Source organism: Lepidochelys olivacea (assembly GCF_965140295.1).
Source record: "Lepidochelys olivacea isolate rLepOli2 genome assembly, chromosome: 4".
NCBI lineage: Eukaryota > Metazoa > Chordata > Testudines > Cheloniidae > Lepidochelys > Lepidochelys olivacea.
The window spans coordinates 145,281,463-145,303,543 of NC_140414.1; the positions used below are offsets into that span (position 1 = coordinate 145,281,463).

Genomic DNA, 22,081 nt, shown 5'->3' on the forward strand with positions numbered 1-22,081 from the left:
TGCTATAATGAGATGAATAGGCCAATCTGATTGAATTATGCAGATGTTGTAATCCTCTTGATTATAGTTCTTTGATATCCCACTCCTTGCCTCGCTCAGGAAAGGATGTTTGCTGGTGTGATCATTCAGCCTCTATTCCTGTGGCTTAAAAAATGAGTTAGTTACTGCTGCAAACTACAGTCTAGCAACAGTCTTCCAAAAAATGGCCCGAATTTGAGTGAAGAGAAGATAAGGCTGCTGCCCCTGAAAAGATGGGATACGCTGGAGAAATGTAATCAACCAGGGTTGAATGTAAATCACAGCATGCATTTATATCCATCTGAGCAGCAAACATTAGTAAAATGTACACTGATAGCATCCTGACACTGATTTGTAATACCTTAATGGGCTTCCTCCACTGAGCAGATATTTTTATATAATCTAGGGTTTCTGTCTTGAGCTTTTTAATGGCTTGCGCGTCACTTATTACTCCTTGTTCTGATTTGGCAAAAATATTTGGTAACTAGAGATTGGAGTGGATTGATTGGACTCTAGAGGGATAATTCAAATTAGGGGGGAAACCTAGTGATATAGTAATGTGGCTAGGAGTTATGCCTCCATATTAATAATAAAAAAAGATACTTTGTATCTGTAGATTTCCTTTCATTTTAGGATTTCAAAGTGTTGTAAGACTGTCCTTATTTTAGCCATGAACAATACTTTATGGTGGTTATAAACAGATAAACAGGGATTTATAATGAAGATATTAATTAATTAATGTAGCAACATGAATAATGCAATGTGTTTAGACCATCTGGGGTCCGATCCTGCAAGGTGCTGTGCACTTTAGCCTCAGTCAAAAAAAGTACTAAAACATGCTTAATTTTAAGGACATGAATAGTCCTGCTGACATCAGCGGCTGATGGACAGCGTGCCTGGAGCAGTTGGAACAGGTTAAAGCTGAAGTTGCTAGCTTTGCTTCTGGTTTAAATATATGGACTCTTCTGTGTGACTTGTTTAGGGAATCCATTTCTTGGGAACAATGCCCCTGTCTTCTGTCATGGAGCCAGAATAATTGTCTTATAAAAAATCTGAAATTCTAAATTGACTAAGCAATGCCTAAGGGGAACATAAGTCTACAGACATGTGAAAAGTATAAACACCAGAGAAGAAGAAATGGTTGAGGTGAAACACTGAGGTAATAAAAAATGAAGGAAAAACTAACATAAGCTAAAAGTCAGGAAAACTTCCTGACGATGTGAGATCTCTTATCTTCTCAAGGGACTGGGTGGAGACCTCCATGCTTTCAGCTTTTAAAAGCAGACTGGACAAGACATTTAATAAATGTGCTGTAGAGCACAGTCCTAGATGGGCCAAGAGATACGGCTGGGTGATGTAACAGGTCACTTCTAGGTCTAACTCTTATGCTTCTGTGATTAAAAATTCCTACAATTGGAAATATCCCATGTACTGAAATACCTGATTCTTATTCCATATGCTGATACCCAGTTTACTTTATTTAGCACTGCTTTAAAAAAAAAACCTGTCATTTCTGAGGCAGGGAAGTTGGCACAGACTTGAAAGCCAGAGACTAAACAAATGCATGGATTGAGTTTATGAATGCAGGAAAATGAGCAAGAAGGCAAGTCGCTGCTGATTAGTTCCCTCCACTCCCATAATCCTGCTGTCCTTCCCTTTTCTTTCAAGCGGAACAGGGCATCTTCCCAAAGACTCTTTCCTCCACTACAGCATAACTGATCACAAGGCAGCCGTTGGTCAGTAGGAAAGATTATAGGAAGTGTTTGCCCTCTGACAACTGTGTTGTGGGGTGTGTTGGATTTTGGTGACATTATTTTAAACCTGTCTCCTTGACACATACTTTAAATTTGATGTTTACCAGTTTACTTGCTGCTAGCAACAAATTAAAGCTTAGTTTCAAAACGTCAGTGGGGTTTTATAGCTGTCTATCGCCTGGTGTTTATTTCTGTGCACGTAGACAGAATTGGGCAGCAGACTGCTTTTCTTGTGGGGGCGGGGTGGATGAGAGTTTTGCTAGTTTTGCGTGTGTCAGTTGCATGTGTTTGTAAAACCATGTTGATGTCATAGGGACTCTACCGTCTGACAGCTGTGCCTTCTCCTTTGTTAGCTTTTTTGTAGTTGAAGATCACATCTTACATACGACCCAGGGCTTGGTCAATAGAGCCTATATTGATGAACTGTGGGAAATGGCTCTGTCAAAAACTATTGCCGCGCTAAGAACACATTCAGTAAGTAAAAGCAACAGATTCATTATCTTTGCAGCAACAGGTAAACAATCTGAGTCTTTAGGGGTTAGATTTTTATTTTGGTGTTTCTTGCCTGTGTTCTTTTTTAAAAAAAAAAATATACAGCTTATATACCTATATACTGATAAGGCTTTATTCAGCTCTCATGGCTCTGGATAGTCCAGATCATCCTGCACTGCGCTCTCCTCTGTTTGGGGGACTGAAAATAGTAAATACTGGCTCTCGCTTCCATTTCTCCATTATTTGGTCGACCATTTTTGGAATGCACCAGTAGGGGGAGTTTACTTGTTCTCTGTCATTGGAGTAATGTGTTTTGTATGGAGTAATGTATTCTAAACTGAAACATGGACATTTTGGTATTCCATTGAAGTAAATGCCAGTGAAAGACACACCATAGGGTTAAATATCATACATTTTAATGACAAATAAGTAGATTTTCTTCCCTATGTTACAATGTCTTGGATGAGTAAAACTGAAAGTATTTTTTAAAAATTATTTTCACCACTTAGGTGAGCACAAACGATGTTACAAAATGGTGGTTTGGTTTTGCCAATGTAGATGGGACTAATTCATGTTATAAACCTGTTAAGGGAACCCATGCTACAAACCTGGTGTTCAGATATACCCAAATAGTTGAGCATCTGCAGATGTTTCCTATGTGTCTCTGGTTTTCCATAGTGTGGCAGCTCTGTTGACTGGAGATACACTTTGCTGGCTGACTCCATTTGTGCCATAAGGAAGGGGATATGTAGAGAGAAAAATAGACCCAAACATTTCTATCATAAAGCTGTACTCTTTTAATCAGGGGTTTCTGGTGGCGCAGTGTAAACCATGAGAGCAAAACAAATTAAAACACTTCAATTTTTTTAAATTTCAATAACTTTACTAACATGACAAGTGTTGCCCAATTTAATGAATGAAGTGTCTGATAGGAATAGTTTTTACAACAATCATGCAGTTTTACATAGTCATTCAGCATTTATATTACAGTCATCATCAAATTATCTTGGCACCAAACACTTATTTTGGTGACAGCATAACGACCCAGCATGTCCATCCTATATTATCATTCATCTCTGATTTGGTGGGAGGCTGTCGCATTAGTGAGCCTGTTACATCTCTGTCCTTTCAGCCAGGATTATGCTTGGATTTTCTTCTTTGCTTTTGAGTGGGACACCTTTTATCATTTCTGAGAGTAGTAGGGAACTGTCTTTCTTTCCTACTTTGTTTTTTGGGCAGTGAATTGGGAAATGTTTCTTTGTCTGTCACATTGATTAACAGAGTCATTCCTCTTTGTTTCCAATGGACTTGAAATCTCTCAGTTTCTTTTTTCCAGTTTAGGATCACTGATTATATATTTGATAAGAGTCTGTTTGAAATTTTGCATATTTCTCTTTAGTAGGGTTGTCTGCTAATATAAAGATTATGTGCAAAGAGGATGTATGACCTAATTTGTGATTTTGATCAGCTGTTCCCAGTAAGCTTGTGTATCTTTCTGACTAGAGTCTTGAGCTGTAGTAATTGTTTATATCATGGTATGAACGTTAATATTGCTGACACCTAGGCATGCAATGTGTTTTCCTCATGTTGCCAGAACCCTCTAGTTAAAAATGAAATCTTCTTAATATACAGAATTTGGGGTATTTTCTGTTTTACAAGACCTGGTTAACATTAGACACAATGTAATTAACAATTTTATTCAACAATAGATAACACTCAGTGTCTTTGATCTGTCAGTGCACTGCTTTTGCACCTTTTCCCTTCTCAATCTCCTGATAAATACAGTAACTTCTTGGTACTTTTATAGACATCTTGCTGGGGTATCTTCACAGCAACTGAAATCCTTGTGTGTCTTGTAGAGCTTTTGATTGCACCATGTTCTGGAATGGGATAATGTTTCAGTATTTCTGTATTCTGTGACAGTGTATCATGATATGACTGATCACGCTCTATAATAAAAGGCTATTAAAAGCCTACCAATAATAAAGGCTGAATCAAGTGTCTATATATTACACAAAATGAAGGATTACAGAAGAGTATGTATAGATGTTTTTTCTATTTGTAGCAATTAAAACTTTTTTTCAATTTCCCCCCCCTTTTTTTAGGCTTACTGTTCTGACCCAAATCTGGTATTAGACTTGAAGAACCTCATAGTTCTGTTTGCAGATACACTCCAGGTATGTGACTGTCAGACACTAATGTACATCTCGTTAAACATCTGTAGTGCTCGTGAAAGATGTCAGCCATTTAAACTGGCTGATGGGCACTGCTTCACCATGTCACTTCTGTTTCTTTATCTAGTGGTGTGTGAATTCAGGTGCCAGACTGATAGCCCTGGAGCCTGACACTCTGTTTGCACAGGGCAGTTAATCTGTGGGCAGTGGCCCACTCTGCCTTACCCACGTGATTGGTCCACCTGGACCCAAAGAGGCCACCTCTACGGTTCAAAGTAGGCCCTTGGCCTTTCTGCTGAGACTGCCTACGAGTGTGTTGAATGTGACAGGGCTTTTTCTGATGTCCACACCTGTCCCTTAGGAGCCAGACCTGTGAAAAAGAGAAGAACATACAATCGTTACTGATCTAGTCTGGATTTGAACTGGCTGCCTGGAGTTTAGTACACAGGTACTAAATCCCTGAGCCATGCAGTCCTCACTTCATATTAAATTTGATGAGTGTCATGGAAGTGTAGAATTTACTCCCCCTTTTTTTTTTTTGGGGGGGGGGGAGGAGGAAATCCCCGTGTTAGCATTTCTTACTGAATGTAGGTGCTTGCGTTTCTCAATGCAGGGGTATGGCTTCCCTGTAAACCAGCTGTTTGACATGCTACTGGAAATCAGAGACCAATATAGTGAGACGCTGCTAAAGAAATGGTCAGGAGTTTTCAGGTAAGAAACCTTTTATACATGGTGGTAAGACTTTACTTGGAGAGATATTTTATATACTGGCTAAAATGTTTTGTTTTTTTTTTTTATTTAAAGGGACACTAACAGCATGCTTATGTCTAAAATTTGGCTTATGTTAAACTTGCTATAACTTGGTGCAGCCTATCCACCTTGGGAAAGGGAGAGGAAATACCAACATAGCTGCAAACAAAGCTGGGCAACCAACCTTGGCTAGAGGAGGGTTTGGAGCAGGGCACAAGCTGAGACTGGGGCTGGGGCAGTCTGTCAGAACTACCAACTAGCAGGGAACATTCCCAACAAGGTAGTGATGTTGAGGAAACTGGAGTGTCTGCTTTCATTTAGAGCCTATATACCTGCCTTGGGGTCACCTGGTCAGATTTTTGCTTGTGGATCGACTGGGCCCATAGGCCTCACAGGTAATTTTCTCAAGTGACTCGTCAGGCTCGGAGATGACTCATCAGGCTCAGAACATTCATCACAGTACCTTCCTCCCTCCCTCCAACCCCTAAAAAAGACGCCTACCTGGCATCCTCAGACCTGGTTTTTTGGGGTGTGACTGAGGGACTTCTCGAAGTAAGGCAGATGCATATATATTGTTGGCCAGCTCCCAGGAGCAATCAGCTGGACCATAACTCTCCCAATCAACAAGGTAAGTGAGATCCCCTCGATGAACTTAGGAGTCCAAGATCTTTACCAGTTACTCCTCATGTCCCTGGACTACATTGGATGGAGGGGCAATTGAATTCATCCAGGAAAGGTGTAGTCAATATGCTTTTTCAGCCAGGAGATGTGGAATACCAGTTGTATTTTCATCCTTTTGGGCAATTGGACTTCAAAGGCTACAGGTTTAATCTGCTGGATGACCCACAGTTGGCCAAGGTATCAGTAATCCACTTTTCGTGAAGTTTGGCTAGAACCAAAGTGCTGTGTGGAGAGCCATACTTCATCCCCAACAGTGATTGAGGGATTGCCTGCCTACAGAGGTCAGTGTAGTGTTCGTAATCCTTTTTGGCTGATTCTAGATGGGCTTTCAACTCCTCTTGGATACAGTGCAGGTGTTCAGCTAGGTTGGAGGCTGTGGGGCATGGATGGATAAAATTGTTGGTAGAAACCATAGTTGGTGTAAAAATGACTCTGGTGGGTTGATCTGTGGTCAGAGTTGTTGTACATGAATTCAGCAAAAGGAAGAAGCAAAACCCAGTCATCCTGGTGGTAACTGATAAAGCAATGGTGGTATTGTTCAAGAATTTGGTTCACTCATTCCATTGGTCTGGGGGTGATAAGCCAAGGAGACATGCAGATCCACATGCAGGAGCTCAAACAACTCTCACCAGAAATGTGAAATGAACAGCAGTCTTTGATCAGATGTAAAGTTAGATGGTAGGCCGTGGAGTTTCAAGGTATGGTTGTAAAACCGTTGCGGTGTTACCTCTACAGTGAGAATTTGAAGGCATGGCACAAAAGGTGACTTTTTATAAGCAGGTCAACAATGACCAACACAGTCACGTGGCCCTGGGAATTGGGAAGATCAGTGATAAAATTCTTGGATATGGAAGACCAGGGTTGAGATGGAGTTGGCAGGGCAATTAGCACACCCAGGGGTTTGCCCCAGGGAGCCTTTGTTCTAGCACACACGTCACAGGAGTTGATGATGTAGGGCTCGATGAACAAATGCAGTTTTGGCCACAGAAATGTCAAGACACCAGCCTCATTATTTTCCAGTGACTGAAGTGGCCAATTGGGGTGAATCCTGACATAGCCAGAGTATTGCTAGGCATGGTTGATCTTCAGGGATATACATCTAGTCTTTGTACAAGAGGATCCCATTGTTGACTGAGCATTTAGAGTCAGGAGCTAGGCCTGAATCAGTCAACATAAGTTCTGCCGCAAATGGATTGGAGGGATAAAAGGGACTTCACGAGAGACCGCAAGCTGTTGTCATTACTACATTGGCAAAATGGCAGGGTTTCAAGATAGTGGCAGGTTCTAGAGCCCCATCTCCTTTGTCCCAGTACTGCCTCATATGAAACCATGCATTGGGTTTATCATTCCTGGCACCCAGATGATAGGTCAAAGTGAAGTTGAACCAGGAAAAAAAAGAGGTGGGGAACCAGTGGATCTGGTGTTGATTGAGAGCTTCCAAAGTTCACAGGAATTCTAGATTCTTGTGATCATACATACCTGGACTGGGAAACATGTGTCCTCCAGATGATGGTGCCATTCTTCAAAAGTCAGCTGTTCTTTGTCACTGATCTCATAGTTTTGATCCATGGGCATTAATTTTTGGGAATAAAACAAACAAGGAAGAAGCACACCCTGGGGCCCATGCCGCTGTGACAAAACTACCCTGATTGCATAATTGGAAGCATCTACTTTGACATTAGAGGGTTTTGCCAGGTTTGGTTGTAGAAAAATGCGTGCTGATGTACACTCTCCCTTTAATTGATCAAAGGCAGACTGGGCTTCCACTGTCCAAGCAAATATAGTATTTTTCCGGAGCAATTGGGATCACCACCTTCGAAAACCCCTTGATGAATCTCCGGTAGAAGTTGGCAAACCGTGGGAAACACTAGATGTCATGGACATTTCTTGGGGCTGCTCAATCCATGATCATGGTGTCATGGATCCACAGAATCAGTGCTATGCCCTCAGCTTTGGAACAGTCTCTAGGAAGAATCCCTTCAGTGTTCCAGACCCCCTTGAGGTCTCACTCCTCCTCCATGGTAAGCCACGCTGCTTCACGGCCTCTGTAGGCTGGACCTCTAGGCCTTCAGCATTCCTGCTTCACACCGTGAGCTCTGTTCAGTGAGTCCAGCTGAGAAAGAGTCCTGGTAGAGACTCATACACTCTTCAGGGGTTAATGCACCCCAGCAAGGATTTGCAGTGACACTCAAACAGCTTTGTCAATGCAGGAGGGTTTATTAGTCAACTGAAACACAGCATGGGAAGTCCTGAGGTCAGCACAGAGAAATGAAGGTCAAAGCGAAGGCTATTCTGGTTAGCCCTGAGCCCAGCCAAGCTGTAGTGTTCAAGCTGTGTGCGTCTCTGTCTGACCGTCTTGGTCAGTTCCCAGGTGAGAGCCCCAACTCCTTCCAGCAGCCAGCTCTTATTCCCCTTCTTACACCTTCCCAGTCCTTTGTTCTCTAGCTGGAGAATTATGCTCAGCTTCCCTGAGGAGAGTGGGGGAAATCAATATCCCTTCAGGTGTCAATGTCCTAGTGATTGCATCTGCCATTGTTTTCTCAGATGCTCCATTCATACAGGGACTAAGGCACAGATAGCTAGACAACATTCATACCTATGGCTGTTAGGAGCAAACAGTCCTTGCCCACCCACTGGGAAACAATGTAGCATATAGGGGAAACTGAGGAATACACGGCATTCATAAAAATATTACAGAAAATTCCCACTTCGTCACAACTGGACAGTCTTTGAGGATCCATACCTGTTCTGTCAGGGAAAATGGTATGTAGCCTAAGAAGTCAACAGAACAGTGGTCAAACTCAGTTCTAAATAAATTGGTTAGTCTCTAAGGTGCCACAAGTACTCCTTTTCTTTTTGCGAATACAGACTAACACGGCTGTTACTCTGAAACCCTTACAGGCTGTTTGCTCAGAGGTGCGTGAGTACCAGGAGGATATGATGATCGTGGCGGGCCTGGTTTTTCTGACAAATTGGTCTTACAACACTTCTAAAAATGTCATTGACAAAGTGCTGGAACATGGCTGGGGCATTGGAGAGATCGAAAGGCAAAACTAGGTACTCAAAATGACCATAAGGTGTGAAATGCAATTTTCCATTTGTTGCCCTCCCATAGGTGGACTAGATTGCAAGTGGCACTAAGTCGAGCTTGATAAATACCTCAACAGAATCTACCCTTTCCAACAAAGGCAAGGGTTACTTGTTCTTGATAGGTTTCAGAGTAGCAGCCGTGTTAGTCTGTATTCACAAAAGAAAAGGAGTACTTGTGGCACCTTAGAGACTAATGAAGTGAGCTATAGCTCACAAAAGCTTATGCTCAAATAAATTTGTTAGTCTCTAAGGTGCCACAAGTCCTCCTTTTCTTTTGTTCTTGATAGTGATTCTGTTCAGCTCCCAGACTGCTGCGCTGGGCATCACAAAATGGGGAAGAGACGGCCAGCCCTCTGTGGAGATAGAGGTGGTTAGGGACTATTTAGAAAAGCTGGACGTGCACAAGTCCATGGGGCCGGACGAGTTGCATCCGAGAGTGCTGAAGGAATTGGCGGCTGTGATTGCAGAGCCATTGGCCATTATCTTTGAAAACTCGTGGCGAACCGGGGAAGTCCCGGATGACTGGAAAAAGGCTAATGTAGTGCCAATCTTTAAAAAAGGGAAGAAGGAGGATCCTGGGAACTACAGGCCAGTCAGCCTCACCTCAGTCCCTGGAAAAATCATGGAGCAGGTCCTCAAAGAATCAATCCTGAAGCACTTGCATGAGAGGAAAGTGATCAGGAACAGCCAGCATGGATTCACCAAGGGAAGGTCATGCCTGACTAATCTAATCGCCTTTTATGATGAGATTACTGGTTCTGTGGATGAAGGGAAAGCAGTGGATGTATTGTTTCTTGACTTTAGCAAAGCTTTTGACACGGTCTCCCACAGTATTCTTGTCAGCAAGTTAAGGAAGTATGGGCTGGATGAATGCACTACAAGGTGGGTAGAAAGCTGGCTAGATTGTCGGGCTCAACGGGTAGTGATCAATGGCTCCATATCTAGTTGGCAGCCGGTATCAAGTGGAGTACCCCAAGGGTTGGTCCTGGGGCCAGTTTTGTTCAATATCTTCATAAATGATCTGGAGGATGGTGTGGATTGCACTCTCAGCAAATTTGCGGATGATACTAAACTGGGAGGCGTGGTAGATACGCTGGAGGGGAGGGATAGGATACAGAAGGACCTAGACAAATTGGAGGATTGGGCCAAAAGAAATCTGATGAGGTTCAATAAGCATAAGTGCAGGGTCCTGCACTTAGGACGGAAGAACCCAATGCACAGCTACAGACTAGGGACCGAATGGCTAGGCGGCAGTTCTGCGGAAAAGGACCTAGGGGTGACAGTGGACGAGAAGCTGGATATGAGTCAGCAGTGTGCCCTTGTTGCCAAGAAGGCCAATGGCATTTTGGGCTGTATAAGTAGGGGCATAGCGAGCAGATCGAGGGACGTGATCGTTCCCCTCTATTCGACATTGGTGAGGCCTCATCTGGAGTACTGTGTCCAGTTTTGGGCCCCACACTTCAAGAAGGATGTGGATAAATTGGAGAGAGTCCAGCGAAGGGCAACAAAAATGATTAGGGGACTGGAACACATGAGTTATGAGGAGAGGCTGAGGGAGCTGGGATTGTTTAGCCTGCAGAAGAGAAGAATGAGGGGGGATTTGATAGCTGCTTTCAACTACCTGAAAGGGGGTTCCAAAGAGGATGGCTCTAGACTGTTCTCAATGGTAGCAGATGACAGAACGAGGAGTAATGGTCTCAAGTTGCAGTGGGGGAGGTTTAGATTGGATATTAGGAAAAACTTTTTCACTAAGAGGGTGGTGAAACACTGGAATGCGTTACCTAGGGAGGTGGTAGAATCTCCTTCCTTAGAGGTTTTTAAGGTCAGGCTTGACAAAGCCCTGGCTGGGATGATTTAACTGGGAATTGGTCCTGCTTTGAGCAGGGGGTTGGACTAGATGACCTTCTGGGGTCCCTTCCAACCCTGATATTCTATGATTCAGTACAGGTAGCCTACACAAAGACGCAAGGAGCTGTCCTTGTTTTTAAATGAACAAAACAGAGGCTCCAGCAGGAGGCATGGAAGGACAAATGAAATTTTTTGCTAGATTCTCATCCAGGTATTCTCCTAAGACCCTGAGTTCTGGTTCCATTAAGGGTAAAATCCATCCAAATGGAATTCTGACACCGGCTAGGTCACAGAGTCTATGTAGGGTAAGATGTCAGCATTTCTTTGGTCAAATACGTCAATAAAATTGTGGTGTTTTGCAAGCATTAGTGAACTGTTGCTTCCTTGAATCTGTTGAACACAGAAGGCCATGGCCTTTTCCATCCCCCTTTTTGTTTTCTGGGCACGCGACGTGGCTAGGCACAGTTGCCGGCAGTGCACCGGACCCTCGCTAGAACGCAGGATTTGGGATCCATGCGCAGTACTGCGTTATAGCGCGGACCTCGTCAAAAGGAACTGCAATTAAAGTAATTACATTTGGGATCCACGGCTGTGACCGCATTATATGCGAATTCACGCTATATAGATGCACGTTCTAGCAAGGGTCCTCAGTAGCTTGACTTGAATCATATCTATTGTGTCTTGCAAGATATGTTTGGATCATGCACTGAGAGCCAGGGAATGCAGAGCACGATGGAATTGAAATTGAACTGCAGAATTTCCATATGGTCTTGGATTTTGAGCTGGAGGAATGCGGTTTGATGTGTGACTGGACCTGAGAACAGCATGCTGCCATCAGTTGACTCCACTCGGTCTGAGGTGATACTGCTACATTGGGATACTTCCACACTGGCCAACCCTGCATCCATAAAATTACTAGAAGCCATGGAATTCAGTATCACGAGCTGGGTGCAGCTCGCCTCAGGTGTAGTCAGGATGCAGAGACGGAGCAAGACCTGCAGATGTGGAAAGTGGCAGTTTGCGGCTGCCAAGATACATGATGGCAGAAGAGAGGGCTTGTGCGGAACACTCGATTCCATGGTTGCGTAAAGCTGTGACCCCTCTAATGGGGCTGGATTTGGTCATTTCCCAGATTTGCCAAAGGCCTGGGTTTACTGGGGCACTCAGTGGCAAAGGAGCTTTATCCATCCAGTATAGGCAAAGACTGTTTCACCCATGTAGTGCCGCCTTGTTGCATCAGTCTGCACAGGCTCTGGCTTTGGAGCAGTTCATGCGGATGGCCATAATGGAGCAGGGCTTTGCTGAGGTTGCAGGCATGCCATCTTTTCGTGGAGTCACTGAAATGACTCTTGATCCAATGCAGAATTTAATACGAGTTCAGAATAGAGGGGGTTTGACCTAGACCAGTTCATCTTCTACATCATCGTTCAGACCCTGGCAGAAATGGTAGATCTGGCCTGCCTCATTCCTTGATGTACCAGCAACCAGACACTGAAAGGAGACGGCATGTGGCGGGACAGGCCAATGGCCTTGTTTGAGAAACTGCAAGGCAGCTTCAGCAATACGAGTGCTATTCGGATCATCAAATGGGACCAAAATGGTATGAGATTAATTAATTGAAATTAGTAAGGATCAGGCTTGCCTGTTCCAGAAGTGGCGAGGCCCATTCTAGGGCTTCACTGTTCAATAAACTGAGAAGTCCCATCTTGGTCTGGTCATCAGGATATATTGCAGAATGCATCCAGTACAAAAAGCAGCTTTGGTTAATAACAGCACAGAACTTCTGGCATCTGCAATCAAATCTTTCTGGCAGTGGAACCTTTGGGCCATGTCCCAGAGGGACTGTTGCCGGCAGTACTGGATCTGCTGGGATTTGGGAGCAGAGGGAATTGTTTTCCTGTTGCAGTTGGGCAAGTTGACCCTGAAGGTTGCGGACCAACTGCAAGGGGTTTCCATTTTGGTCACTCGATGTGAGCATGTCGGGGAGCAGTCTGCTCAAAAGGTCAGCACACCTGGGAGACCTGCCATGGCTTGATCAGGGATAGATGAAGGCTGGAGCAGGAGTGGAGATAGGCACAGGTTGAAACGGGCAGGAACAGGTTGGCAGGGAGCAGTCTGTCAGAACTACCAACAAAGTAGCGACATGGAGCGGACTGGAGTGACTGCTTTCATTAGGAGCCTATATACCTGCGTGGTGGTCACCTGGTTAGACCTTTGCTTGTGGTTTGGTTGGGTCTTAGGCCTTGCAGATAATTATCTCAAATGACTCATCAGTCTCAGAGCGCTCATCACGAGTGATATCCATGTGATACATTCACTTATGCTACTTCTTTGACCACCTAAAATACACGGTATGTCTTCATTGCAGAGTTAACTTGGGTGATTGGCACTCAGGCCTGAGCACTGGGATAGTCTAACCTGGGTGTGAATCAGCCACACTTCAAAGCCAGACCCGAGCGCCTGTGTCTTCACTAGGGCTGCACTCACCTCTGTGATGTCAGGGCTTTTGGAGACACTTCCCATGGTTCTTTGTGCTGCAATGAGCTGAGCTGCTCTGTAGCTTTTTTGTCAGTGAATCCTGGGAAAAGGTATCTGCCCTTCTGGGCTCATGGGGGGAATTGTAGAAAGGTGTTGGAGGTTCATCAGCGCTCAAGTGATTTAGCCTGCGTCTTCACTGTAAAGTGGGCAGGTTACTAACCCAAATGAAAACCCCAGATGAGTCAGTTAGCTCAGACTGAAAGCACTACTAATTCGGATCAGAGGTCTTTGTTTATGGAAAGGATTGGGGTTAGAGGCAACACCTGGGTAAGAGTAGCACTCCTAGCCATTTTAGGTTAAAGAACCACAAGCCTGGTCTGTCACCTATTTCTCACCTGGAAATGCTCTGTACTGCTATAACTCATTATGCTAGACCTTTGTGAATGCCAGGGACCCTTGATATTGGCTCTTACGCTCGGTTTCTGGACAGGTGTGCTCCTGGTAGTAACATTATTTCTCTGTGCAAGGAGAGTTACTGTAACTGTTCTCTTATATTTTACAGAAATATACTTGATTCTGATAATTACAGTCCTATACCCGTAGCTAATGAAGAACTTTATAAGAAGATAATAGGACAGTTTCCATTCCAGGATCCAGAGCTGGAAAAGGTAAGGAAGCCTCTAAAAGGGGACCCTGTTGGGATACCCTTAAGAAACTAGTTACTAACAACACCAAAAATTATTAAAATGGAAATAATTTTTAAAAAATCACTTGTATTTTTCATGGTTTACGTGTTCCGGGCTTAGGCGAAGAGAGCAGACTTGTCAGTGTCTAGTCAATTTCTCTTTTGGATCATTGTGCTAGCTAACAGTTCTGCAATGCTTGCAATGCGTGGGAATGTTTGTTTTTTAAAAGTTTGTTTCCATCGGAATTTCATTTTGATTTTATGGAAGCGTTTCTGTTGACTTGGTTTATTTTAATTTCTTCAGAATTTTAAAATATAACGATACCTTCAGTTTTATAAAAGCTTGGTCTTCACAAAACTCTAAAAGTAGGGCCAGACTTGACCTGAACAGTGTCACAGTGTCTCTTTAAACCATGCTTGACTTGCGCTCAGCCTCTGGCAAATGTATGCTCCCGGCCTGGTGAGTGTAATTACAAACTGGGTTGCGGGGGGAAGGAGTTCAATCCAAGTTAGGTGTTTGGGCATTAATTCCCCCCTTCCCATTCCCCATCTGTTTGGCATCCAGTTTCTTCACCATTGTGCTCTGGACCCTTGGGCCCTGTCTAGGCTATGGCTGAAGCCAAGCTAGTAAGAGTCTGATTTGAAGGACATGACCTCTGCTTCCTCCCTGCTATTGATGTTGTAAGCCAGTGCCTGCCTGAGGCAGAAACAGTAAGAGGTGACAGAGAACAAAATGTCTTGTGCCGTGCATGGTGGTAAATCAACACTGAGGAGTATTCCAGTATTTTCTTTTTATGAATAAGGGAGCTGGTAATGGGTATGAGTGAGGTGTTCCTCTGACTATTCCCTTCTAGCTGCAGTTTTCTCTCCAGGCCCAATACAATGCTATTTGTGAGTGATTATCTGGTCCTTCACTTGGCTGAAACAGTTGTATAACACACAATAAATGCTGGCTTGTTGTTTCATTGCATAACCTGGCTGAATATTAGAATTGATTTGAAAGCATGGAGCTGGAAAGCAGCTACTCTAGATTTTGCTGGGAGTGGTGTTTTTCCCTGTTAAATTTCTGCTGTTGTCCTTATTTTAATTCTTTTCTGTATTTTACAGCAACCGTTTCCAAAGAAGTTCCCCTTTTCTGAGTTTGTGCCTAAAGTTTACAATCAGATTAAAGAATTCATCTATGCCTGTCTAAAGTTCTCAGAAGATCTTCATCTGAGGTACAGTATGCAATACTGATGATTGTTCATGTAAATATGATAACTTTGCAATTTATATAGCTCCTTTCACTGCAGGATGTCAAAACACTTCATAAACATTCATTTTCTCCTTAATCCTCCATGGCAGTACTAATATTTGGGGGTAGTCCCTTCTTGCCAGAGGACAGAGATGGTACACTCCTTTTTAGTGGAGTGATATCCCATTCATATAAGGGGCTTGCCAGCTCTTGTTTCCAGCTGGTGGAGAGCGCAGTATCTTGCCAGCTGCATAAAAAAATCAGAGGACTAGGGTCTGTTCCCTCTGTGATTCCTCTGAGTTCTTCATACAGCACAGCTGAGCCCAGCCATCCCTGACAAAGGTAATGATGGTCTTTTGCCCACCAGAGCAAAGGCTGGTGGGACTTCATAGTATGGGCATAGCATGGCAATCTCACATAGGGCTCCCTGGAGCGCCTCCAGAGAAGGTTCTGGAACAGCTGTTGTTAAGCGCTAACTGTTAAGGGATCCTCCTTCCGAGATAACTCCAATGGTAGGAAGTGTAGGCAGTATGTGGTCTCCAACAGGTCTCTTCCCCTACTTCAGGAACTCAAGGATAAGCTAGGCACCACCCCGCTGGGACTACCCAGTGTTCTTGGGCCCCTCTTGGACCCAAGGTCATGTCACAACACAAGGGCCTACCTCCTGAAAACTCTGCCTTCCCAAGCCTCTTGCTTACTCTCCTCCAGGGGACACCCTCCCATACCTACGGAGTTGACCAGCTAGCTTCCTCCTCTGACTCGTTTCCCTTTTTTTTGTTTCCACCACTCACCCTCCATGCTCTCCAAAGAAACTTATAATGACAAGCTCTGTGCTATCAAAACCAGAAGTATGTGTCACTATCTTGGTCCAGTAGCACATGTACACAATGAGAGAATAGCAGCAAGTCCTCCACCCCCTTTCCTGCCCATCAGCGTCACCTAGGGCAGCAAATACCAGTGCATGTCCATGCTCACCCGTTCCTCTTCCCTTAATTAAGTTGTACATCCAGCAGCCTCTCCTCCCCTCCCCTTTCCAGTTTGGAAAAGGTACTTGCTAACAGATCCACTCAGCAAAGAGAGTCTGCTCTAAAGCATATCTCGGAAACATCAGGTATCACCGTCCAGGGATCTAGCTACTCAACCTGTTCAACTAGGGCAGTACTTATATAGACAGCCATCATGGAGACTGAGTACAGGACTCCAAAGCTAAAAGCTTGGGCCTCTATCATGTGAGCTAACGGAGAAACTTCTCTAGCTGGTAACTTGAGTAAACTCATATGAATTACATGAAACCATCCTAGAGAAGAACTTTCAGAGTTTCACCTGGCTTTGGTAAACCAACAAGCACCTTATAAATAGGGTCTGACATCACCAAAAAGATTCAAAATTCTCCACCTTCTGGAGGGAGGAGCTATACCCAAGAGTTTTTTTGCAGAAAGTGTCCCAGTGAATGGGGAAAAAAAAAGGGTCAAATAGGAGAAGTTTCCCGTTCAAGCCTCCCAGCACCCCAGTGAGGAAGGTTAGTAGTAGTTATGCCAATTCTAAACTAAGACCAGAGTGATCAAGAAACCTGCCCAGGGTCACAAAATGTTACAGTTCCAGAGTCAGGAATAAAACTCCACCCAATAGTTCTCTGATCTAACTACTGGATCACATGCACTCTAAGCTGAATACTCAGTTGCTGTCAGAACGTGTTTTCCTTGAGCTCTGTGGTTTTGGAAGACTCGACTTCTTCCAAACAGGTTGTGTCTCCGTTTTTTTCCATGGGATTTTATAAATAAACAAATGAAATTTGAATCTATTCTTTTAAATATCCTACAAAATTTCTTTGTTTACTATCCTTCCTCCCTGCCCAGGTGCCTTGATGCTATTTACACAAGTGTTTTTGTGTCTGTGGAAGCCTGGAGAACAATTATATAACCTAGTAATTATAAGTTGGGCCATGCTTACGCACAGTAATATATTTAACTTGCAGAAGGTGCATAAATAAATGGTGAATTCTCACTGGAAGGGCAAGAAAGGGTTCCTTCTTCCCTAATGCCTGTGTACAGTACACAGGTAGCTAGGTGCTGTACAGTATGTGGATGTTTCTGATCTTTGCAGCTTCAAGTACGGGGCACTGCTGGAGTATGGATATCACACCAGTGGGCTGATCTTTTTACAACAGTGCTATTGGGGATGCCTGCAGGCTAAGCTTTTCCAGAGTCTGTAGAATGCTCTGTAGGGATGGAATAGCTGTCTTTTTTGGTCTGGACTTCAGTTCCTGGAGAAATCACCATTCTCTCTGTGTCCTGTTATGGAAGCTAAGATCCAGTGGCTGCCTTCTGATGGTCAGTCCCAGAGTTTAATCATCTCATGGCAGGATGATCTTATTGGTGGGCCCCACAGGTGTTAACCTGTGGGGTTGCCATTAAATATTTAGGCTTCTGAAGCTAGCTTGCCCTCTGCTCTTTTTGTAAAATTGTCCTGTTTCACAGAGCTATCGGATTCATTTAACTCTTCCAGTGGTGCTTCCTTGGAGGAGTGAAGCTAAGTGCTTTGTGCTCTTAACCATTACCGAGATGATTAGGTTTGTCAGAGAATGGAAGAAAGTGTTCTCCTGGGTACTACCTCAGGGGCTCCCCATGGACAAGTTATTAAAATTCCTTTCAACTTCGGAGTTTTCATCCTTTTTTGTGCAGGGTGCGTTTGGGCAAGGGGAAAAGAGTGGAGCTGTTGTGTTTTTTCCATCCAAACATACTGAATATTTCTCTGAAAACCCCTGTTGACACTTTCTTCATTTCACTCTGACAGTTTGAATGAGTTTTTATTAGGAAGTTTGGCTGCAAAGCCAGCAGCAAGTTTTCTTTCTTTCTCTTTCTTCCTCGGTTGTCATTTACCTTGCACCCTGGAGTGATTGGGGTCAGGCTGTCAATCACAGCAGGCATGAAGGTCATGGCTACTGTTATGGGATATGGGACATCACCTATCATTAACATAGACAGTTCTCTTAAGTACTCAGCAGTCTTTTCCTGAAGAATAAACCCTGCGGCAGAAAACATGAGTCATATATTTTTAATTATTATTCTAAACCAGCTCCTTGTATTTGTTGGACAGAAATATTCTCCTTTATAATGAGGTGATTATGAAAGATGTTTAAAATATTTAAAGACCTGTCTTATTTTCAACCGCTTTTGTGGGTGTGCATATTTTTTGTTTTGCTTTATTATTTCAATTTAAAACTTTGTTTTAAAATATTTCTTCATTGGGATGAATCTGAGGCATATTTTAGAGATTCTTCTCTAGTAAGTTAAGAACATAAGAACGGCCAGACTGAGTCAGACCAAAGGTCCATCCAGCCCAGTGTCCTGTCTGCCAACAGTGGCCAATGCCAAGTGCCCCAGAGGGAGTGAACCTAACAGGTAATGATCAAGTGATCTCCACCCTCTGACAAACAGAGGCTAGGGACACCATTCCTTACCCATCCTGGCGAGTAGCCATTAATGGACTTAGCCTCCATGAATATATCCAGTTCTCTTTTAAACCCTGTTATAGTCCTAGCCTTCACAACCTCCTCAGGCAAGGAGTTCCACAGGTTGACTGTTTGCTGTGTGAAGAAGAGCTTCCTTTTATTTGTTTTAAACCTGCTGCCCATTAATTTCATTGGGTGGCCCCTAGTTCTTATATTATGGGAACAAGTAAATAACTTTTCTTTATTCACTTTCTCCACACCACTCATGATTTTATATCTCTATCATATCCCCCCTTAGTCTCCTCTTTTCCAAGCTGAAAAGTCCTAGTCTCTTTAATCTCTCTTCATATGGGACCCGTTCCAAACCCCTAATCATTTTAGTTGCCCTTTTCTGAACCTTTTCTAATGCCAGTATAAGTTGTCTTAAAAAATTTCCACTGGTTTAAAAGATGTCACCATTTCTATTGGAATTTCCCATTTTAAAGATATTCCTTGTTTTTGGAACCAATATAATTTTTCAGACAGGTGGAAACCTTTAAGTGTGTCAACCTGTTATCTAACAGGACTTTGATTTTACAAACATAGGGCCCAATCTCTGCAGACATGTAGGGGGCAATTTTTAAAGTGCCCAAGTGGCTTAGGAGCACAAATCACATTGATGTTATGGGGCTTGAGCTTCTCAATCATGCAGTGCTTGTCTACACTGCCGCCTAAGTCGATGTAAGTTATGTCACTCAGGTGTGAAAAACCCACCTCCCTGAGTGATATAATTTACATCGACTTAAATTGGCATCTACACTGTGCTATGGCAGCAGGAGACGCTCTCCTGCTGACATAGCTTCCGCCTCTCATTGCGGTGGAATAATTACATCAACAGGAGAACGCTCTCCCCTCGATTTAATGCGTCTTCACCAGACGTGCTAAATCATCACTACTGCATCAACGGTACCAATTTAGTACGGTAGTGACAACAAGCCCCTAGTCTCTTTTGAAAATCCCGTTCTTAAGCAGCAGGGTAACTTTACTCACAGGTATAGCCCCACTGAAATCAATGTTACTCATGTGCTTAAGTGCTTGTAAGATCTGACCAATATGGAGAACAATACAAGAAATAAACCATTTTCATAGAATCATAGAATATCAGGGTTGGAAAGGCCCTCAGGAGGTCATCTAGTCCAACTCCCTGCTCAAAGCAGGGCCAATCCCCAATTTTTGACCCAAATGGCCCCCTCAAGGATTGAACTCACAACCCTGGGTTTAGCAGGCCAGTGCTCAAACCACTGAGCTATTCCTCCCCCCATACCATTGCATCTAGCCGAGGAGTCTGTATTATTTCGGTCTATAAGTCTGTTTCCAAGTACACTTTTAATACGCGAACACATCGCACTGTCGGAAAAGGGAGAAAAAGAGCAAATACTACCATGTTGGGCACTAATATAAAAGCCTCAGATGTTCTGTAGCTGGAACTCAACTGAGACCAAACTTTAAAAAAAAACCCCACAAATATATAAATATTACAAATACAGAGGCCTTCCCCTGAGGAGTTTAGCTATAAAGAAAAACAGAGCAAATTTTGTATTCCAGGTGACTCGCACAATTGTCTCATTCCTAGATAAGTAGGGCTGGGCATGGCTGGTCAGGAGGGAATCCTATTGGTGGGCTGGTATGGAAAATCCTGTACTGCCGCCTTTCTGCTTACTGCCTGTGCCTGGATTTACCCGCTCTGGGAATAAACAGAGGCCTCCAGGGTTACCAGCACTGTAATCGCTCAGAACTAAAAGGAAAATATGCTGAATGTCCCTATTAGCCAGGGTCACTTAGCACTTACCCACCCTAAAAATGAACGGGGTGTGTGTGATGCCTCCAGATGCCATTCTGCAACTGAGCCACTTTGAGATGCCACTGTGGTCGGTGCAGTGTAAGAACCTGAATAGAATAGAAACCCTACTTGAATTTAGAGTCTACCCACAAGGGAGTCATGTAAATGGATCTTATTTAGCATGTGGAATATTTTAAGTGTTATTACTAATAATAGACTCTTATTTCTGTGGGGCTCAAAACCCAAAGGTCTTCCAGCAACCTTAACCAAAATATAACTAAAACTGAAGTATTCGAACAGGCAATGTTGCCAACTATCTAAATGACAGTTAGAATTTCGAAATTGTACCATATTCCATACTAACAACCCATCACTTACCTTATTTGTGTCACAAATTGATGAATTCATGCATCAAAGGAGGAACTGGAGCCAGACAGCATAATATTAGGGGACTGAAAAAGAAAGAACGGTTAGTTTTGAAATGCTTTGAAGATGTAAAGCACGGTGTAAGTGCTAAGCATTGGTATTAAGAATTAGTTGTTTATGTACTAAAGACTTATGTTGAAATGGCATTGCTGGCTTTAAGGGTGAATTTAGTGATGATACTAAACCGTCCATTTTCAAAGCATTTTGTCATATTCCAGCTAGCTCGAGGAAAGTGGTGTAATGACCCTCTTGCAGAAAGTATCATCCTTGCCAAAGCATTGTGAATGTGCTGCTAGGATCATAGTTTCAACGATCCCAAGGCCAGGAGGGACCATTGTGATTGTCTAGTCTGACCTCCTGCATAACAACAGGCCACAGAACTTCCCCAAAATATTTTTTGAACAGAGCATATTTTTATAAAAACCATCCAGTCTTGATTTAAAAATTGCCAGTGTTGGAAAATGCGCCATGACCCTTGGTAAATTGTTCCATTGATTAATTATCTTCACTGTTAAAAAACTGTGCCTTATTTCCAGTCTCCATTTGTCTAGCTTCAACTTACAACCACTGGATCTTGTTGGCCTTTTCAATCTAACAAAGGTTTATTATCAAATATTAGTTCCCCGTGTAGGTACTTACAGACTATGGTCAGCTTGCCCCTTAACCTTCTCTTTGTTACACTTAAGGATATCAATCTGTTTAGTTTATCACTATAAGGTGTGTTATCGAATCCTTTAATCATTCTCATTCCTTTTCTCTGAATCTTCTCCAATTTATCGAAATCCTTTTGGGACATATATGCGTAGAGATGGTGCCCAAATTGCTGGACCCCTAAATCCTGATGACAGGGCCATATTTTAACTAAATGATGAACTTTCATATAGTGCACAACTTACATGTTGGCTAAGTTGTTTAAATAATAAAAGTGGGTGTAATTAATTTTAAAAAGCGCTTTTCCCCATCCTCACCTTCTCTAGCTAGAACTCCTAAAACAGCAAAACAGGTTGTGTTCAAAGTAAACAGAAAACCGACCCTGTCATCCAAATTTGTTACAGTATTTACTCTGGCAAAATATTCTCATATCAATACAGTTTCCACTAATCACAAGCCTACAGAATGGCCTCCATGCAGGTTTCCAGAAGACATCTGCTGTGCAAAACAACAAGAACAGAGGTGTGGGA

General features: G+C 43.2%; 1 protein-coding gene across 2 annotated transcripts in view; it reads left to right on the top strand.

The window, feature by feature from the left end:
• The window catches only part of EXOC6B (exocyst complex component 6B), a 449,074-nt gene that overhangs the window by 244,689 nt on the left and 182,304 nt on the right, over positions 1-22,081 (top strand). For both annotated transcript variants that reach the window (XM_084627625.1, XM_084627626.1), the window contains exons 11-15: positions 2,126-2,246; positions 4,370-4,441; positions 5,052-5,149; positions 13,848-13,953; positions 15,078-15,187. In XM_084627625.1, the coding sequence (XP_084483751.1) occupies positions 2,126-2,246; positions 4,370-4,441; positions 5,052-5,149; positions 13,848-13,953; positions 15,078-15,187 (507 nt within the window). The remainder of the gene's footprint in view (positions 1-2,125; positions 2,247-4,369; positions 4,442-5,051; positions 5,150-13,847; positions 13,954-15,077; positions 15,188-22,081) is intronic.